Here is a 19,021-nt window from a genome sequence, read left to right as displayed (position 1 = left end):
ACTTAAGAAATTTTATACTTTATTTATTGTATAGTCTTTTATTATTTATTTTCAAATTTATCAAAGCTTGCTTGTTCAAGTTAAAGCTTTAAAATGAACTTTTTTTTTATCTGTCACGAAGCAGAAACAAACTGATAAAATAATACAATAGAAAAATTGTAAAATTAACTTTGAGTTGTTTTAACAACTAGAAAAAATATTTTTATATTAGATCATGTAGGTACCTAAGAAAAACGGCTAAAGCTGGCATGTTTATATGTCGTCAAGTTTCTATAGAAAAGATTTTGCGCGATATAGCTAGTTAAACTATCACGAATATATAAATAAAAAGCAAACACAACACGAACATACAATAACTGTTTGTTTAATCTTAGTGCTTACTTGTATTTAGCTAATTTGTTTTTAATGAAAATACATTTTTAAAATCTAATTTAGTTGAACGATTTTTGTAGAAAAAAAGCAAGTTTACACAAATTTAAGTTCTACTTTTTGTTATTTAACCTTGTCTAAACTTCAACGAGAAACCACTAACATAATTAAACAGTATAGTCATTATTTAATCAAAACCAATTAAAGTTTTGGCACATCTTTTTAAATATTATTTTTTATACTTTCAATTTAGAACAGGGTTTCCCATACAATTTTTCTAATCGCCCTCTTTAAATAAAATTAAAAAGCTATGGCCTTCTTCAACAAGATTTCTCAAAAAAACTACCATTTAAAACACCTAAGACCTTTTTTTCTCTTCATCAACAAGTCCAAAATATATAGTGTAAGTTTCAAATTATGACCTCACGGCACTCCTGTGGCCCCTTAACTGCACCCTTTTTTATGCTGAGAGCATAATCGCTTGATCTTAATGTTTTTAACTCGCTTTGTTTTATTTTTCCATTTATTTTGATCCAGAGCCGTTTTAAAATCGGCTCAAGTATTTTATCCGGTTTAAAACTATTAAGACCTTAATTTCTAAAAGTTCGATGCATGTTTTTTTTTTCTTTTGATAAACAAAATATATATCAGATACTTTGTCTAACTTTTTATTTATTATTAGTTTTTCCATAACAATAAGTTATCAGAATAAACTAAAATAATATTTTTTTTGACAATACATTAATGTTGCAATGTCATTTATGATACTTACTTAAAAAACATTACAGTTACTAAGAATCATATATTTATCAGCGACTAAAACACATAAGAATTTAAAAGATTTTTGCCTAAACTATACAAGTTAATTGTATGTGAAATTCTTCTATTTATCTATACTCTTTAGGTTCAAACTTTTTGTCAAAGCCATTAAGCTGCAATTTCGATCGTGTTTTTCAACCCAACTTGAAATGCAATGATCGTGGAAAACATGGTCGTATTTTCCAAACATTGCACCGCAATCTCCGGTCTTGTTTACGGACAGACACTTGATGCACTCGTGGTGTTGGCAGATTGCATACTTTTCGATCTTGGTGTCGTATGCCCAAGTTGCCACGGCATAGATGTTTTTAACTTCAAGCAGCTTTTTAGGTCAGTTTCGAGGAGCTGCCTCAGTATTTGAAGTTTTTGTCATGGAAGATGAAGATTTTTTTCAGTCATTTTTATAAGATAATAATAGTTAGATAATGATAATCTTAATGAATAAAAGTGCTCAATACTAACTGAAATAAGTTATTTAAAAAAAATGAATATGTTTAAATTAAATAAACGCATTTAATGAGAATTAAATACATCAGTGTGGCGTTGCGAAAGCGTGCTGGGCCCAAAATTCAGAAGTCGATGGAGCGAGACCTTTGTTTTTATTTAAACATACATCACCTAATATTTTTCGGCCCTGTTAACGAATAAACTTTCAGTAGTTCATTTTCATCAATATAAGTTTGTTTTACATAAAACATTTTTGTTACGGTAACCTCTACAACAAAAAGTTATTATTTTTAACTGCATCAAAATTCCACACTTTATAACAACATATAGACAAATATGTATAGTCTATTATAACATGCACATGAAAATACATACAATCGAGTTATGTACAACAAAATTAATTAAAACAGATTTATTTCAACTAATTTAATAAAAAGGCTTTTATTACATTTTTATTCCTCAATAATAACAAAAAGTTAAGAAGATGTTTTTAAAGTTTAAGGGTTGTAATTTATGTTTTAGGTTTAAAGTATGAATATAAGTTCCATAAAAACGGATAAAAAATTATCTAACTGAGCTAAGTTTTGTAAAAACTCCATTTTTTAATTAAAACTTCAACATTGTGATTTAACCTCATTAATATATAATAATAATTTACAATTTGCTTAAAACCTAAGTTATTTCAGTGTTAATATACAAAAAAAAAACGCAATTCACAATTTATTATAATTATATTGGTACATACACTTTCAAAAACTAACACACTGTGTGATTCAACTCACATAACGCATGATAACTTTCAACGCAATCTTCATCATAAGCATTACCATCTGTTCACTACCGCGCAATCGAGCTTTAAATTTGGGTTGCTTCCATAAATTTCGTCCAAATCTCCCGTTTGAAATGCCTGTTTTGTTGAGTCTTCAGCTGACCCTACTTGAACTGGGCTTCCTTAGTGTTAGCGTCCGTTATGCTCATCCACAATCTGACTTCCTGGGCTTAATCTACTGTTAAAAACAGTTTGTTCCAATATAGTCTTATAATTAATGATTTTTTTAACTAGTTGTGTTAAATAATATTTTCTTAACAGTGTGCTGCAAGCACTTATCTAAATATTCATTTTTTTTCTTATATAAAACATAAACAAATAATTATAATATACTTTATGATAATTAAAACATATCTGGATCAATTTCAGGGGTATCAATATAAAATTTAGTTTAATTTACTAAAGTTGCAGTAATTCCAATTAACTCGTATTTAGTAAAAGTTATCATTAGATAGCTTAGCTAATAATAACATATAAAAAATATATAGTACCTATAAAAGAAATCTTCTGAACTGAACCTAAGTTTTAAACTTTTAATATTGTCCAACTAAAATTAATTATCACTTCAAAGCAAAGTATTTTAATTTTTAAACTTCACAAATCTGTATTAAGATTTTTTATTATTTAAAAAACGTTTATTTTTTTTATAACTGCATTTCTAAAACTTTTTATCTTTAATTTTTTTTTATAATTGAGCACCTTAACTTGAAGCTAAAAGTGAAAACTACGATTTTATTTTAACTAAATAATAAATATATACATTAACAAAAAATTATAGCGCAATCGTACATAGCATAGTTTATTGAACAAATAAATAATTTGCTCAAAAACTTTTTGGTTCAATGACCTGGATAGCAAAAAGACTTCTCGGTCATCGAGTTGCATACCCAAACTTAATCAAAATTAAAATGAGCTAAAAATAGAAAAGAAGAAAAATTTAAACTCTAAAACGAAAAGCTCTATGGAAAATGAGACTATTAAACTTAACAACATTAAATATTTTTCAAAAAAAAAAAATAAATAAATAAATATCGAAAAAAAAAAAGAATTTTTGTACACACATATATCTAACATTATTAAAAGTCTTATAAAAAGTCCTGGTCGATAGTGCTCGACAAATTAAATTGGAGCTAAATATTTATCTAACTACATAAAGACTATAATTTATACAGCTGTTTCACACATGAAATGTAAAATTTCATGTGATCCTCAGTAAGTTACAGTTTATTGTAATAGTAAACAAGAATTTAGATTTTAATATTTTTTATAATAATTGTGACGTAGTAATGGTACAGTTTATTGTACGTTTAGCTGAATTTGAAATAATACGCTGTGATTGTTAATCTATGCTTTTTTAGGAAAGTTTAGAAAGGTTATTTTGGAAAAATGTTATAAGCTATTAGAAAAAATTTTTAGACTGTTGAAAAAATGTTATAAACTACTCGTGTTTGCCGATTCAATTTTTTTTTTCAATATTAAATTTTATGGCAAACTTTGTAACTTTGAAAAAAAAAATCGAAAAATCGGATAAGAACGTAACACTAAACAAAAAAAGCGAAAGACAAAACATATACATCCATTATCAAAAATACTTTTTTAACAAAATTAAAACCAACTAAATATTAAAATAAAATAAAATTGAATCGGCAAACACGAGTATTTTATAACATTTTTCCAACAGTCTAAAAATATTTCTAACAGCTTAAAACGTTTCCCAAAATAACTTGTCTAGACTTTTCTAAAAAAGCGTATTATTAACAATCACAGCGTATAATTTCAAATTCAGCTAATCGTACAATAAACTGTACCATTACTACGTCACAATTATCATAAAAATTTCGAAATCTAAATTTCTGTTTACTATTATAATAAACTGTAACTTACTGAGGATCACATGAAATTTTACATTTCATGCGTGAAACAGCTGTATAAATCATAGTTTTAATATAATTAGATAAATATATCTAACATTATATACACATAAATATGCATCTAACTTTACGTTAAAAGGTTAAGTTTTTATCTAAAGTTTTAATTTTAGAATTCATCCAGAATTTCGGAAATAAATTAACCTTTATATGATTTAAAACATAAAAAAAAACAAAAATAAATACATTTGAAGCTTTAATTTTTTTATTTTTATAAGAATGTTTAAGAATTTCGACTCTACTACCAACTTATTTTAACTTTACAAAAAATAAGTAACAGTAAACTAAAGCTATAACATTGAAAAAAAAATAAAATAAAATAAAGCTGTAATATTCAAAAGAAATTAAAATAAAGCTGTATCCATAATAAAATTTGCTTTCACAAAATAAAAAGTATAAATAAAAGTATAGAAGTATAATAAAAGTAGTACTGTTTGTTAATCTCAGTAGTTATTTTCTTTGAGAATGTTAGAGTAGTTATTTCTCAGTGAGATTGCAAAATCTTTAGTATAGAAAACAAATAATAAGTATTTACTAAACGTTTTCGATAATAATGTATAATATTTTCAATTTTAGTTTTCATTATTTTTAAAACGGTAATTAAAACCATGTATACAAAGTTAGATCTAGTTGGGGAGTTATTAATAGTTTTGCTAAGCTCATGCAACTTCTCATGCAACTTCAAAAATACAAGAAACCATATCCACTTATTAATTACCTTATTCTGTAAATATGATTTTACACAAAATTGAAGACCATGCAAAAATTTATAGTAGACTAGTTGTTGTTGTTTAGTATAATTTGTATACAAAAGTTGTTGTAACCATTGGCTTTCACCAAGTTTCTAGTTTCTTTATATCATTTTAAATTATGTAATACTTTTGTTGAATAGGATTTGTTCCCTTGCTCTTTTAAAGATACTGACCTGGTGCAAAATGATGTAATTAATCATAGGCCTACTTTTCTTCCTTTTCCATTTTCCAATTTCTTAAAAATCTTGTACATGTGTTGACCACGGGGTCTGATAGAGTTTTAAATGATAGAGTCATTAGGACCCTACTTTATTATGCCAAACTGTCATTTTGAGTCATTAGTGTGTGAGAGACTTAGGAAAGGGTTGCCAAAAAATCCAAAAACCTGGGAAAACCTTGAGTTTGGCAGTTTGGGCGAAAACCTGGTAATACCTGAAATTTCTTAATAAAATAATTTAAAAACCTAAAAAAAATCTTGAGCTTCAAGCTTATATTACATTCAAAGTAACAGAATTTTGATTTGATACAAAACTCTATCATAAAGATTACAAAATTTGTAAAATTTTATTTATTTTTCATTTTAAAATAAGAAACTTAAAAAATAATCACAATATCAAAAAAAGTAAGCCTCAAATTTTATTGCAGTCATAAAAAAAAGGTGACAAAACAAGCTTACACACACACTATGCTCTTTCCTATAATTAAAAAAAAAAATTCAATGTCAGTTAATTAAAAATGGTAGAAAAAAAAATGATGTAATTTATTAAAGGCCTATTTATCTTCTCTTTCCATTTCTAATTTTTAAATCTTGTTCATGTGTTGACCACTAGATTTGATAAAGTTTTCAATCCTGTCATTAGGACGCTACTCAATTAGGCCACACATTAATTTGAATCATTAGTGTGTGAGAGACTTAGGATGGGGTTGCCAGAAACCTATAAAACCTTGAGTTTGACAATTTGGGCAAGAAACCTTGTAATACCTGAAATTTCTAACAAAAATAATTAAAAAATGTAACAAAAATATTGTGTTTTAAGCTATTATTACATTTAAAGTAACAACATTTTTATTTGATTGATACAAAATTCTATTATAAAGATTAAAAAAATTGTTTAATTAAATTTATTTTTTATAAAAATAAACACATTCAAAGAAAATTAACAGTATTTTTCAATGTTGTTATCTATTAAAAACAGTTTTTTAAATTTAATCTTATACTAAATATGTACAAAAAATACTTGTTGTGAAAAACCTAGAAGAAATTTAGAAAACCTGTAATAAATTTACAGAAAACTTTTGACAACCTTGTATTTAATAGTTAATCTCTTAACTTTTTCTTGTGTATTTCAAAATTTTCTTAAAATGTTTTCACTTTGAATAAGTAAAATCATAAAATCAAAAAAAGTAAGTCCTAAATTTTATCAAATCATGTAAAAAAGGTGACAAAACAAGCTTACACACACACTATGCTCTTTCGTATAATTAAAACCAATTTTGTTTGTTTATAAATTTAAGTGTGGCCTAATGGCATAGAAGTCCCAATGCTGGCTTTTAAAACTCTCATTATTGAACGTTGCAAAATCAGAATCCAGTGGTCAACATAATGCAAAAAATAAGCTAGCTTTCATTTAAATTTCAAAATAGGAAACTCTTTTAAAAGTTGATAGTCCACAATTTAATTAGTCTAAAATTACAACTAACTACATTTCTAAGCTAACATTGCTTGGTATGCACAATTATTTATGTATTTTTTCATTTACATAGTACACTTTTATTACTACACCGAAGTAGCTCTAACACTCTGACTAAGTAACTAAAATTGTTTGAGTAAATTTTTATTCAATTTTGGAAGCTTGTGTTTTATTCATTTTTGTTTCAGGTTTCAGAAAATGATATTTAACTTATAACCATCTACTAATCAAAATGATAAAAGCAAAACCAATTCTTAACTTCTGCTTGAAAATTAAATTTCAAAATCAGATATTAAAAAACAGATATTATGCAACAAAAGGTGAGTAGTCACTTTTGTAGTTTTATAATGTTTAAAAGTGAATACTCTTCTAAAAATAAAAATTTAGCACTTTGTTATTAAAATTCATAGTTTTTAATATATTTTACTGTAATTTTTTTTAACAAATTATGTGTACAACAGGCAATCTATTAGAATCTCTTGTATGTAATATTTTATATAACAATCTGGTTAATTATGTACATAATATATTTATAAAAATAGTAATGTCATAAAATTAGCATAACATTAACTATTAATTTTTTTGTTTAAGTTATTATAGATTTTAATTCAAAATTGTAGGTACCTCAAGAATATAGCAGACAACTCCATTGAAAACAAAATAATAGTTATTTGTTGTGGACTTAATTTTTTTTAATTAATTTTACAAGCAAACTCTTAAGTAAACAATATAAACAATATCAAATTAATTATTTAACTTAAACTGAAAAGACTTGGTGGTAATTTATTTTAAGCTTAAATTTAATTTAATTTAATTTAATTGTAATTACAAACTTTGAAGTAAACAATTACAAACTAATTCAATGTACATAGCAAAATATATTAAAAAGTAGTTTGTTATACTCTTTTATTTAATTTAAACCTATGTCGAAAACCAATCCTAAATAAACAAGAATTTAACTGTAGTTTTGTAGTCAAGTACATTGAAAAAACTTGATAGTAATTTGAAAGTCTTAATTGTTGTTATTTTAGTAACAATTTCCAAGTAAACACTAACAAAATAACTTTAGTTTTTAATATTTCATACTAAAGTAAATTAAAATTACTATCACTTTGTTGTAACATATCTCAAATTAACTTTAATTAAAAAACTCAAACTACTCACCAAAGTACATTGAAAAGAGTTTTGTAGTGATAAATAAAAAAAAAACTAATTAATGTTTAAATATACACAGTCATAGAGAAGGACTTGGTAGTGATAGGAGGTGGATCGGGAGGACTCGCTTGTGCCAAGGAGGCTGCCGATCTCGGTATGAAGGTTGCAGTGTTGGATCTTGTTACTCCTTCACCCCAAGGTTTTGAGTATTTTGTAAAACTTATCTGTTTTGAATATGTATCTCTTTCTGGATAACACATGTTGTCATTAGTAGCATTGCTTCATTTATTTGCCACAGGGTCTACTATTATGTATTTATTATACTTTTTATCAATTTTTATCAATTAATGCTTTCAACCTTTATTAACTTTACTCAGTAAGTCCTTAACCACAAGTACTATAATGAACTTAATCTTATACAATTTGATCCTTTGTAATTTTATTTAAAAAAAAGTTGTCACAAGTAGTTGTAGCAAAACTTTTTTATTTACCACAGAGTATTTTATTTGAATTATTATTATATTTGAATATTATACCAATTTGTTTAAAAAAACTATTAAAATCAATTTTTTTTAGCTATATATGTTATATGTGCTGTCTAGTTCTTAAATTTCTAAACAGAATATTATGTAAATTTTTTTTAATATATGAAGCAAACCTACTGACAATAAAATTTTGTTTTTCTGTTTAGTCAAGATATACTTTATTTTGCATCATATTATTTATTACTTATACAAATCATTTGAATTACCACAACTAAAAATTTCTACAGACGGCTGCAGTTCATTACAAAGATTTTAAAACACATACAAAGGCTACTTGATTTAATTAATCTTTATTATTTTCATGGTACAAAATGAGGGTTGAGTGTTGTTAAGCACTATTATTTACAGACCTCTATTAGTAGAAAATTGTGCATTTAAACAAGTTTATAGTTATACTAAAACACAATAGTATTTAATTTTTTCAATTTCAAGGTACAAAATGGGGACTGGGTGGAACGTGTGTGAATGTCGGGTGCATTCCAAAGAAACTGATGCATCAGGCAGCCATACTGGGGCACTCAATAAAAGAAAGTGAAAAGTATGGGTGGAAATTACCAACTAAACCTACTCATGATTGGTGAGTTTATTAAAATATAAATTTATATTGTTAAATTGAACTTTTTTTTGTTCATTTAAATTTATTTTTTTTGTGCTTTGCTCAATTTTATGAAACATGTGAACATCAGGGGTTAACAACAGCTCAAATTTTACTTTTCAAACTGTAACAATCTTAGTTATTGTCAAATATCTATGTTATTATTTTTATAGTATTTTACTATAGTTTGCTTTATTACTTTGACTTTTTTATTGTGTTTCTTTTTTAAGATAAGGCGTCTTTAAAATCTCAAAAATAGCAGTTGTTGTAATTAAAGTTGTCACTAACCACTCATACTAGTGTTCAGAGAGTTAAAAAAACCTGAATGTTGTTTATGAATGGTTTTTTTTTCAACTAAAGAGTATTAAACATTAAAACTATACTTTAAAACAGTTAAGTTAGAATACAAGAGTAATTAATTTTTTTTTCTTAAAACACTTTAAGGTTAAATAAAAGGTCTGTGAGAAACTAATCAACCTAATAAATTTGTTTTAACATTATAAATATTTTTTAATTTTGAGTTATTAAATTTTGTTACAAATAAAGTTTTAATTAAATATAAAAACATCATTTATATAGGATATAAGACAGTATAAAACTAAAGATAATATTTTTTGTAATCAACTTTTTTTTCTATTTTTTAAATCAATATTATTTCTATTCGTGTGTAAAGTAAATTTAAACTGTTTAATTTCTATGTTTTAATACTTTCTTTTTAAAATAATAAAATAGTTTAGTAAAGTTTAGAATAAATAATAACACTTAATTGTCTTATTAATTTTGTTTTAGTTAAAAGTATCAATGATATATCATGCAAAAAAAGTTAGAACGCTTTTTTATTTTCAAGTAAACAATTGAATAGCTGTAAATTAATCTATCAACAAATACTTTGAATTCCTGTCACTCATGGTTTCAAAAAATAAATATATTATTGTGATCAGTTTTGTAATTCATTTTTAACAAATTTTCTTCTTTATGATTTAAAATTTATTATTATTTACGTTTTTAACTTGTATTGTTCTAAAATCAAGTTATGGCTTCTCATGGTTTGAAATAAACAGCTTAAATTAGTTTTTTAAAATAATGTAACCAAGTTGATTTTTATAGGGAAACTTTAGCATCCGGAGTTCAAAACTATGTGAGGTCTCTAAACTGGGGACACCGCGTTCAACTGAATGAAAAGTATTTACTTGTTTTTTATATTCAATAATTTTTGTTTGTGTTTTTTTTTTGAACCATAATTTAAATTAGTTTCTTAGAAAATTTCTTTTAGTAAAACCTAAATATTTTTCGAAAGCAATAAGTCGTGTTGTTTATTGTTTATACTACGTTAATGGATATATTCTACCAAGTTGTAACTGATGTTGATGATTTTAAATTGGTCTATGTAAACTAAGTTCATTTATTGTTAATTAAATCTAATAGTATTTCAACAAAATTCAAAGTTCAATTTAGCCAAATTAAAGTTTTTTATAAAATGTATGATATATTTGGTTATCTATCAAATACTTTTTTAGATAAGTAAAACTGAGTTATTTTTATATTTATTTTATTAGTTACATACAACTCTTTGAAGTTTTTTGTCTCAAATTAAAAAAAAAAAAACAATTTAAAAAAAACAGAAAAAAAATCCCATCTTAGCGTTTAAGTTAATGCAACTAAAAAAAATTAGAACTACGAAGCTGATATTGTTCAAATAAATATTGTTTAGAGGGATGAGAATCATTTACCGGAAATATTTAAGTTTGAAAACAGACAATTCTGACTTTTCTTTCATTTTTAAACTTGCCATTAGCTTGGCTTTCAAAGTTTGTGCTTCAATGAACGTTTCATTGATATTTTTTTATAATGATAATTTACAATGGACAGTTCAAACTCATATGTTTGAACATTATTATAATTAACAAAACTTAGTTGTTTTATAAAATAACTAATTTTTTAACCAAAGTTGTATAACTATAAGTAGATAAAAATAAATTGAGTTTATAAATTTCTAACAACAAAATTTTCACAAGAGAAATTGAATACTTCAACGGCAGGGGAAGCTTCATCGATTCAAATACAGTCAAGTCGGTTAATAAAAGGGGAAAAGAAACTTTGATAAAAAGCAAAAATTTTGTTGTTTCTGTTGGTGGAAGACCATCTTTACCCAATGTAAGTTAAGATTATCAGTTAGTTTTAATTGTTCTATCCTTGAAAATTTCTCAATAAAATATTATGGTATTCTAATTAAAAAATTAGTATAGTTGTTAGTGTTAAAATAGAAAATTAAAGCAATGATTTGTTTTGTTTTTGTTGATTTGTTACAAGATTTTCTTCATTTTAACTTTTAGCTTAAAAAGCTTTAAATTAACAGTCTGATGGATTTTTTTTAATTGTTAAATTTGTTTCTCTATGCATAGAAATGATTTAGTTTGCTGATTTGTCTGAGAGATTAACATAAAATTATTAAATAAGTTCCAAATAGTGTTATTAACTCTTTTAAGATTTTAATTTATCAGATTTGTTTTGGATTTCACATTTAAATTGTTAATATTTGGAAAGTTATTTTGGTAAAAATTAATCCTTTTTTGTTTTGTTTAATAAAAAGAAAGTTTTTTAAAATATTTTGTAGAAATAAAATTTGCCTAAAGGCAAGAACGACTAAAAAAGTTGAAAAATTGTAAAAGCATTACATTCTTTTCAGATTTCACAAATAAGTAAATTACTCTATAAAAAAATTATAAAAGTATTTTGAAATAAACTCAATAAACAACCTTTAGTTTTTATGAGCAGATACCAGGTGCTAAGGATTTGTGTATTACAAGCGATGATTTGTTTTGGAAAACTGATTCACCTGGTAAAACGTGAGTTTGTTATATATGTTTACTTTAGATATTTTCTTTTCTGTTCTTAATAAAATAAAAGTTTAAACAGTTAACCCTTATTTTAAAAAGTTGTATTTTTAAGAAGTATCAATAAGTCATTGAAGTAAAATGAATGTGAATTTTTATAAACATTTTAAGGCCATACATAAATAATTAAAAAAATTACTCTGCAGTGAAGTTAATCATATTTTAAGTAACACTATTTGATAAATACTAGTCTTGTAGGTTAAATAGTAATTAATCAATATGTTTATTAATATGTTAATCATTTTCAACCTGTGAATTTAATTTTGTAGGTTGGTCATTGGGGGAAGCTGTTAGTTTTTTTAATAATATATGTCCTTGTTTTTAGCTCTTTTTGTATTTCGACTATTTTTTAATATATTCTTTTCAATTATCTATTCATAAAAAGCTTCAATGTATTTTATAACGTTTTTGATCAAAATTTATTTATATTTATGGGATTAATTCGATAAAAGCTCAAGTGTTACAGTTTCTCTTTAACAAAATGTCTTATATATATTTTTTTTACTTAAACAAAATAAACTTATATATATATACAAAAGTATAAAAGTTAAAGTCTGTTTAAAATACATTTATTTTATTTTTCAGTATAAATAACTTTTTTTATTACAAATACTTCATACCTACTAAAGTATCAACTGAATATTTTTACATTCTGTTATTTTAACTTAATTTTTCATTACCAATTGTGTATAAAACACATATAACAGTTCTTCAACAAACAAGCAAAACTAACAAACAATTATATGTTAATAATTTTTTGTTTTATGAACACCAGATGTCGGTCTTGAGTGCGCGGGATTTTTGACCGGATTGAATTTGGATTGTGACGTCATGATTAGATCTGTACCGCTGAGGGGATTCGATCAGGTTTGTACTAATTAACCTTTTAGATTTTTATACTAATCAACGTGTTTTATATATTCAACAAGAACTATGTTTTAATTTCACTACTTTAGTAAAACTTTTGCAGTTTACCGCTGAGGGGATTTTATCAGGTTTGTAATAATTAACACATACAGGGTTGCTAAAAAACCTGGAGTTTGAGATGTTTTGAAAAAAAAACCTGGAATTTTGAACAAAAATCACAAAATACCTAGAATGTTGGATGAAAATCACTATAAAGTCTGGAATGTTGAACGAAAATCACTTTAAAATCAGGAATGTTGAACGAAATCACATAAAATCTGAAATGTTAAACAAAAATCACTATAAAATCTGGAAAAAACTGAAATTTTAAACAACTTTTACATGTCAAGTAGTAAATTTTCGATTTTACACAAAAAAATCTATCGTAAAGATAAATTTTTGTTGTCACCATCAAAAAAGAAATTATTTAAAAAACTAATTTAAAGAAGCTTTAAGGTATCTTTGAAATTCCTGTAATACTATTTAACACAGTTTTTTTACTTTAAACTTAATTTTAAACTAAAAATAGACCTTAAAACGTGTTATTTATAAACCTGGAAAAAAATTGTTAAAAATATTTTGCAACCCTGTATATACCGTTCTAGTTAGGGTATTTTAAGTATTTATCAAGAACAATGTTTAAGTTTCACAAATACGTTGTGTCGTGTAATTCTGATTAGGTTTGTGGTCAACATATACATTTGTTTGATACAGTCGTAGGTACAAACAGTTTTCATTAAGTTTTCTTTTTTTAATAATGGTTTTAGCAATTTTATATCAAATGCTTGTTGACTTTTCACCTAGTTTTACTAACCATTACTAAATAACTATTCTTCAAATAAATGTTTTATAATATTATTTTAAAAAACAACAAACATTAAGTCCAGTAAACTATCAAACTCAACTCATATAATATTATGTTTTTTTACTTAATTTTAACTGAATAAATTAAATACTAGTTATAGCACAATAAAAATTGATCTTAGGAGACTCGACGCATTACAAAGCCCAAAATGTGTTTTTTATGTATTGTGTAGCAAATTTATTATAGCAAGGATTATATCACTTCCATCAAGTTTATGTTGAGAGTATTTGATGTTTTCATTGTATCTACTTTTACGAATTTTTTGCGCTTTTATGTTCTTTAGTGGTTTTTATATTTCCTCTAATATTAGACTCCTAAAAAAATTGAAAAAAAACTTATTTGAAAGTAGTTTACAAAAGCACTTTACTTAAAACTAAGTAAATAAATTATTTCACAGCAAGTAGCGGAGATGTTAGTGGACGAGATGTCGTGTAATGGAACTAGTATAATGAGAAACACTTCACCACTGAGTTTTGATAAGAAGGATGGTAAAATACTTGTCAAATACAAAACTGGTGATGATATAAGTGAACAATTGTACGATACTGTACTCCTCGCTACTGGTTAGTTGTTGTTATTATATTTTTCAAATTAATATAAGTTTGAACTCATACTTGTTAATAATATTTGTTCTTTTTGCTACTGTTTAATTACTGTTATTATTTTTTTCTAATATTTTTAAGTTTTGATTCATATTTGTGTTGCTTGCTGGTCAGCTTTTGCGTATTAGTATGTTTGCTTATGCTGTAGCGAATTTAAATGTATACTATAAATGTTTTAACTATACATACCTATGAAATAAGTTGATTTTGTGCTGAGAACGTGTTACTGTCATTTAGATTTAATTGCTGCTTCTGTTAATTTAACAAGCACCAATGAAATTGTATAGCTATAAATTCTCTAAAGTTATTAACTTTTTATAATTAAAAAAATATAAGTAATTTTTAGTTTAAGGTTATTCCAAAACATATCTTTATTATTTTACTCGGTGATTTATCTTATAAAAATAGTTTTTAACATGTTGAGTTTTTTTTAGGTAGCATAAATAAAAACATTCATATAAAAAAGGTGAAAATTTGCTTTAACTACTTAATACTCAAACAGGCCGGAGAGCCGACACGGAATTGTTGGGTTTGGAGAAGGCGGGAGTCGATTATGACGTCACTGATGGAAAAATCCCCGTGAACGAAAACGAACAGACAAACGTTGATAACATTTACGCCATTGGCGACGTTGCTAAAGTTTGTTTTTATTTTATGGAAAAACAAAGATGTTTTATTAACGTTGCTACATTCAATTCCTTACAAAATGAAGCTTTTGCAATATTTTTGAGTGAAAATTTACACTTAAACTAGTAGTGCTGACAAATACTATTTAATGTGCAGTTACCATTATACGCTTATCAGACAAATTTAAATTAGTTGTCACGTTTTTGTTGTTCAGCTAATTCCAGGACAAATTAAAATAAAACAAATACCAAGCCCTTCCGACCAACATTGTAAAAGTTTCCACTTTTGATCGATTTTTTCGTCAACTCTTTCACACTGGTCCTGATTAGAACTGATCCCTAGAACAACTAGTTCTAACTAATGTTTTACTTTTGAAAGCGAAAAAAACATTTTTATATACTTAATAATTTGCACAGGACAGATTGGAACTGACGCCGGTAGCAGCGATGTCGGGCAGGACAGTGGCGCGCCAGTTGTCAGGACAACCGGCAACAATGGACCACAAGTTGGTGCCCACCACAGTGTTTACACCTCTCGAGTATTCATGTGTCGGTTACAGTGAGGAGGAAGCATTGAAAAAATACGGACAAAATAATATTGAGGTTTGTTTAGTGCATTTTATAAACATTGTTTTCAAATTAAACTTACTCTATTTGAACAAGAGTTTTGTTCTAATTGAGGGTCTCATTAATTAAATGAGTAGAAACTTGAGAATAAATTTGTATTTGTTATAAACGTATAAAACGTGTGATAAATTGAATGAAATGTAAATAGTTTGTTTGTTTTGTAGAGTTGTTTTAAACCAAGGTTTCCCAACATGACCCCTTTAGAGCCATTAGTAGCAAAGGGGCTATGAGTTCATTATTAATATACACTAGATATTCTGGAGTTGATGATGAGGAGCATAAAAAGTCTCAGGCGATTTTAATTGTAGTTTTGAAACAGATACTGGATATTATGTAAAAATTTTAGGGAGCTACAAGGCCATAATTTGAAACTCACACTAGGTATTCTGGAGTTAATGATGAAGAGTGAAAAATTAAAAAAAATAGGTATTAAGCATTTTTAATGGTAGTTTTTGAGAAATCTTGTTGGAGGGTACTATAGTTTTTCAATTTCTTTAAAGGAGGCCTTTTGAAAAAAAAGGTTGAAAAATATAAAGCTAGAAAGTTGCAGATATAGAAGTGATATTATTGAAATATTTATTATTAGTTTATAGCAAATCTTTGCTTGTTATTTTTTGTTTTTTACTACAAATTATATCAATAAACTTTATTTTAATAGCTTATTTAGTTTAGGAATGTTTTGTATTTATGAATAAACAATAACTGGGATACTAGATAAATTGTTAATAAAGTTTTTTAGATAATTAAAAGAATAATATTTTATTGGCTTACAGAACTGCTAAAATCTTTTATTTGAAATAAACTTTCTAGACATAAATTGTTATAAAAATAATTCTAATGTAATAAACTACTAATTATAAGTACTAAAAGAAATAAGAAAATTAGTAAGTTGTTATAAAGAGATTAGACTTTTAAAGTTTTATATTAAAATGTTTTCTAAGGCTTTATTATGAGTGTATTTTTTTGTGATTAAATATATCAAAAAGAAAAAAACTAAAAAAAAAGATATTACTAATTTTTTCGTTTAAGTATATTAAGTAGATATAAGTGATTTTATACATTATGCAAACTTAATAAAATAGTTGCAGGTATTTTAAGAGTTGTTATTCTTGTGGACAAGCATATTAAAATGATAAAAATGTTTTCAATAAAATATAGTACTACCAAAGACTTTCTCTGCAAAACTGACAAAAAACAAGTTATCACACGAATTAAACAAATAAATAAAATTACAGGTGTTTCACGCTTACTACCGCCCACTAGAGTTCAACATATGCGACAAATCGTCCGACAACTGCTACATAAAGCTGATATGCATGAGTGATTTCCCGCGCAAAATACTGGGACTTCACTTCGTCGGTCCGAACGCCGGAGAAGTAATGCAGGGATTCGCGTGCGCCATCAAGTTCGTTTAATTGAATAATTTTTATTTATATTGTTTTTATTTTGTTATTAAATGCAGCTCTATAGTTTCAGTTGTTTTAGTACAATTTTTTTTTGATTTTATTTTAAAAAAAGTTTACATAAATCTAACAGTTTTTAAAACAAAAAACTTCTTTTGTTACTTTACAAAATGCTTTTACAGATAGCAGAAAAAAAAAATTAAATTATAACATTTTTTTGCTATATCACTTAAAGTAATGTTGTATATTTTTCAAACATAAATTAGTTAAAACACATGTATTTAAACATCAGAATAATAGTTCAATTTTTATGTGACATGCAAAATAAGTAGGTAGCAAATAACACATTTGTTTTGATACAACTATTTATAAAGTTTTGAGTTAATTAGCTAAAGTTTAATAAATTTTAAGTATCAAATCTTTTATCCCTGTTATTATTTCCCGCCTAAACCAAACGGCTAAACAGTTTCAATAGTAAAAATTATTATTTTTTGAGTAATTTTTTTTAAATTTCTTCTAACAATAATGAACTTTCTTACAAATTCTTCTTCTAATGAACATAAGAGTGAAATGTATGAGCAGCATGCATTAAAGCAGTGTTTATCTATTTATTCAACAAAATTAAATGTTTTTAAATATTTTACCTCTTACCTTTATTAACTTTTCTAGATATATTTCGACTTGAACAAGACCAACTAGTTATGTAGCAATTATTTCACCAAAAACAACCTGAAAATGTACCGAAATTAAAGAAAATAAAACATGTTCTTTTTACAGAGTTGGTCTCACCTACGAGCAACTAATATCAACGATGGGAATCCACCCGACTTGCGCGGAGGAAATTGTCAGACTGAACATCACTAAGAGATCGGGTAAGGATCCAAAAGTAACTGGTTGCTGAGGGTAAATTCACCTGCTGAGATGGAGAGTAAGTTTTGTATATATTAAGTTTGTGATGTATGTTTAACTATATGAACAGACTTGTACAGTATAAACAATGTTTAGATATACCTGCTGGTTGATTGTCGGTTTGTTTATGTAAAAGCATCCAAAAATAGCTTAAAGAAGATAAATTTATGTAAACTCATCTAAAACTTTTCTTTTTGTCATTAAAATTATATCAGAAAATTTGATAAATTGATTTTAAGGCTAATAATTTTGAATTCATTAACTTTAGATGGTGATACTAAGAAGTATAAAACATTTTTGTTATTTTCTTTAAATGTCAGTTATAACGAAACGTACAAAATACAATTAAACTCTGGTTATAGATTTTTTAGATTTTATTTTATCTTTTTTTAAAGTTTTTTTAAGTCTTTTTATTTACTCTTTACCAGGTTAACCTGATGTTAATTCGAAGTTTAGCAGGCCTTATAGAAGCTTCATTTATTTTCTATTATGACGTCATAATCTTAAATTCCATGGAAAGGAGAATGACTGAGCTGAAAATAACCATGTTGCTTTTATTATATAGCAGTTATCGAATAATTTTATCTAGTTTATTTATTTAGGCAGTACTTTTGTTTTGTAATTATACAAAGTGATTTATTAAAAATCATTAAAGAAATTGTTTTTAGTGTTAAAGTTTTTATAAAACTAAGTTCAAAAATTCTATTTTGTTAAATATTTATCTAAAATATTAATTAGGTTCATCATTTAAGACTGGTATTTCTATTCAGTTCTTCTGTTTTGTATTCACTGTTTTTTAAAGACTTTTTTTTGATTACTTGGTTTACAACAAGTTTATTTATTTAAAAAAATAAAATTAAATAAAATATTTTTTTCAATGATAGTTTTAATTTGTTTTATAATTTCTTTTCAATAGCAAAATTTAATCTTTATCTGTAGATAATTACAATTTTTATTTTTTTACAAACTGATTAAACTTCAATATAATTGTGTTAGCCTTATCTCATTACATTCTTGAAGTGAGTTTTAAAAGTTTATCAAAAAAAAATTTAAGTTAGC

At 25.4% G+C, this 19,021-nt stretch overlaps 1 protein-coding gene across 1 annotated transcript; it reads left to right on the top strand.

Annotated features, from left to right (window-relative positions):
- The first annotated feature begins 7,021 nt into the window (after positions 1-7,021).
- Positions 7,022-18,694, top strand: LOC145831421 (thioredoxin reductase 2, mitochondrial-like). The gene is made up of 14 exons (XM_082938679.1): positions 7,022-7,155; positions 8,070-8,189; positions 8,968-9,112; positions 10,238-10,312; positions 11,146-11,284; positions 11,906-11,976; positions 12,294-12,313; positions 12,800-12,891; positions 14,193-14,358; positions 14,900-15,036; positions 15,441-15,626; positions 16,886-17,055; positions 17,831-17,981; positions 18,391-18,694. The coding sequence occupies exons 1-13, from the start codon at positions 7,068-7,070 to the stop codon at positions 17,952-17,954; spliced, it is 1,533 nt and encodes a 510-aa protein (XP_082794805.1). The 5' UTR covers positions 7,022-7,067; the 3' UTR covers positions 17,955-17,981; positions 18,391-18,694.
- Positions 18,695-19,021: the final 327 nt, after the last annotated feature.

Source organism: Thalia democratica, chromosome 3 (genome assembly GCF_965202585.1).
Source record: "Thalia democratica chromosome 3, ktThaDemo2.hap1.1, whole genome shotgun sequence".
In the NCBI taxonomy this organism is placed as follows: Eukaryota; Metazoa; Chordata; class Thaliacea; order Salpida; family Salpidae; genus Thalia; species Thalia democratica.
Note: the sequence above shows the minus strand (reverse complement) of the source record. Positions and strands in the feature narration are given on the sequence as shown.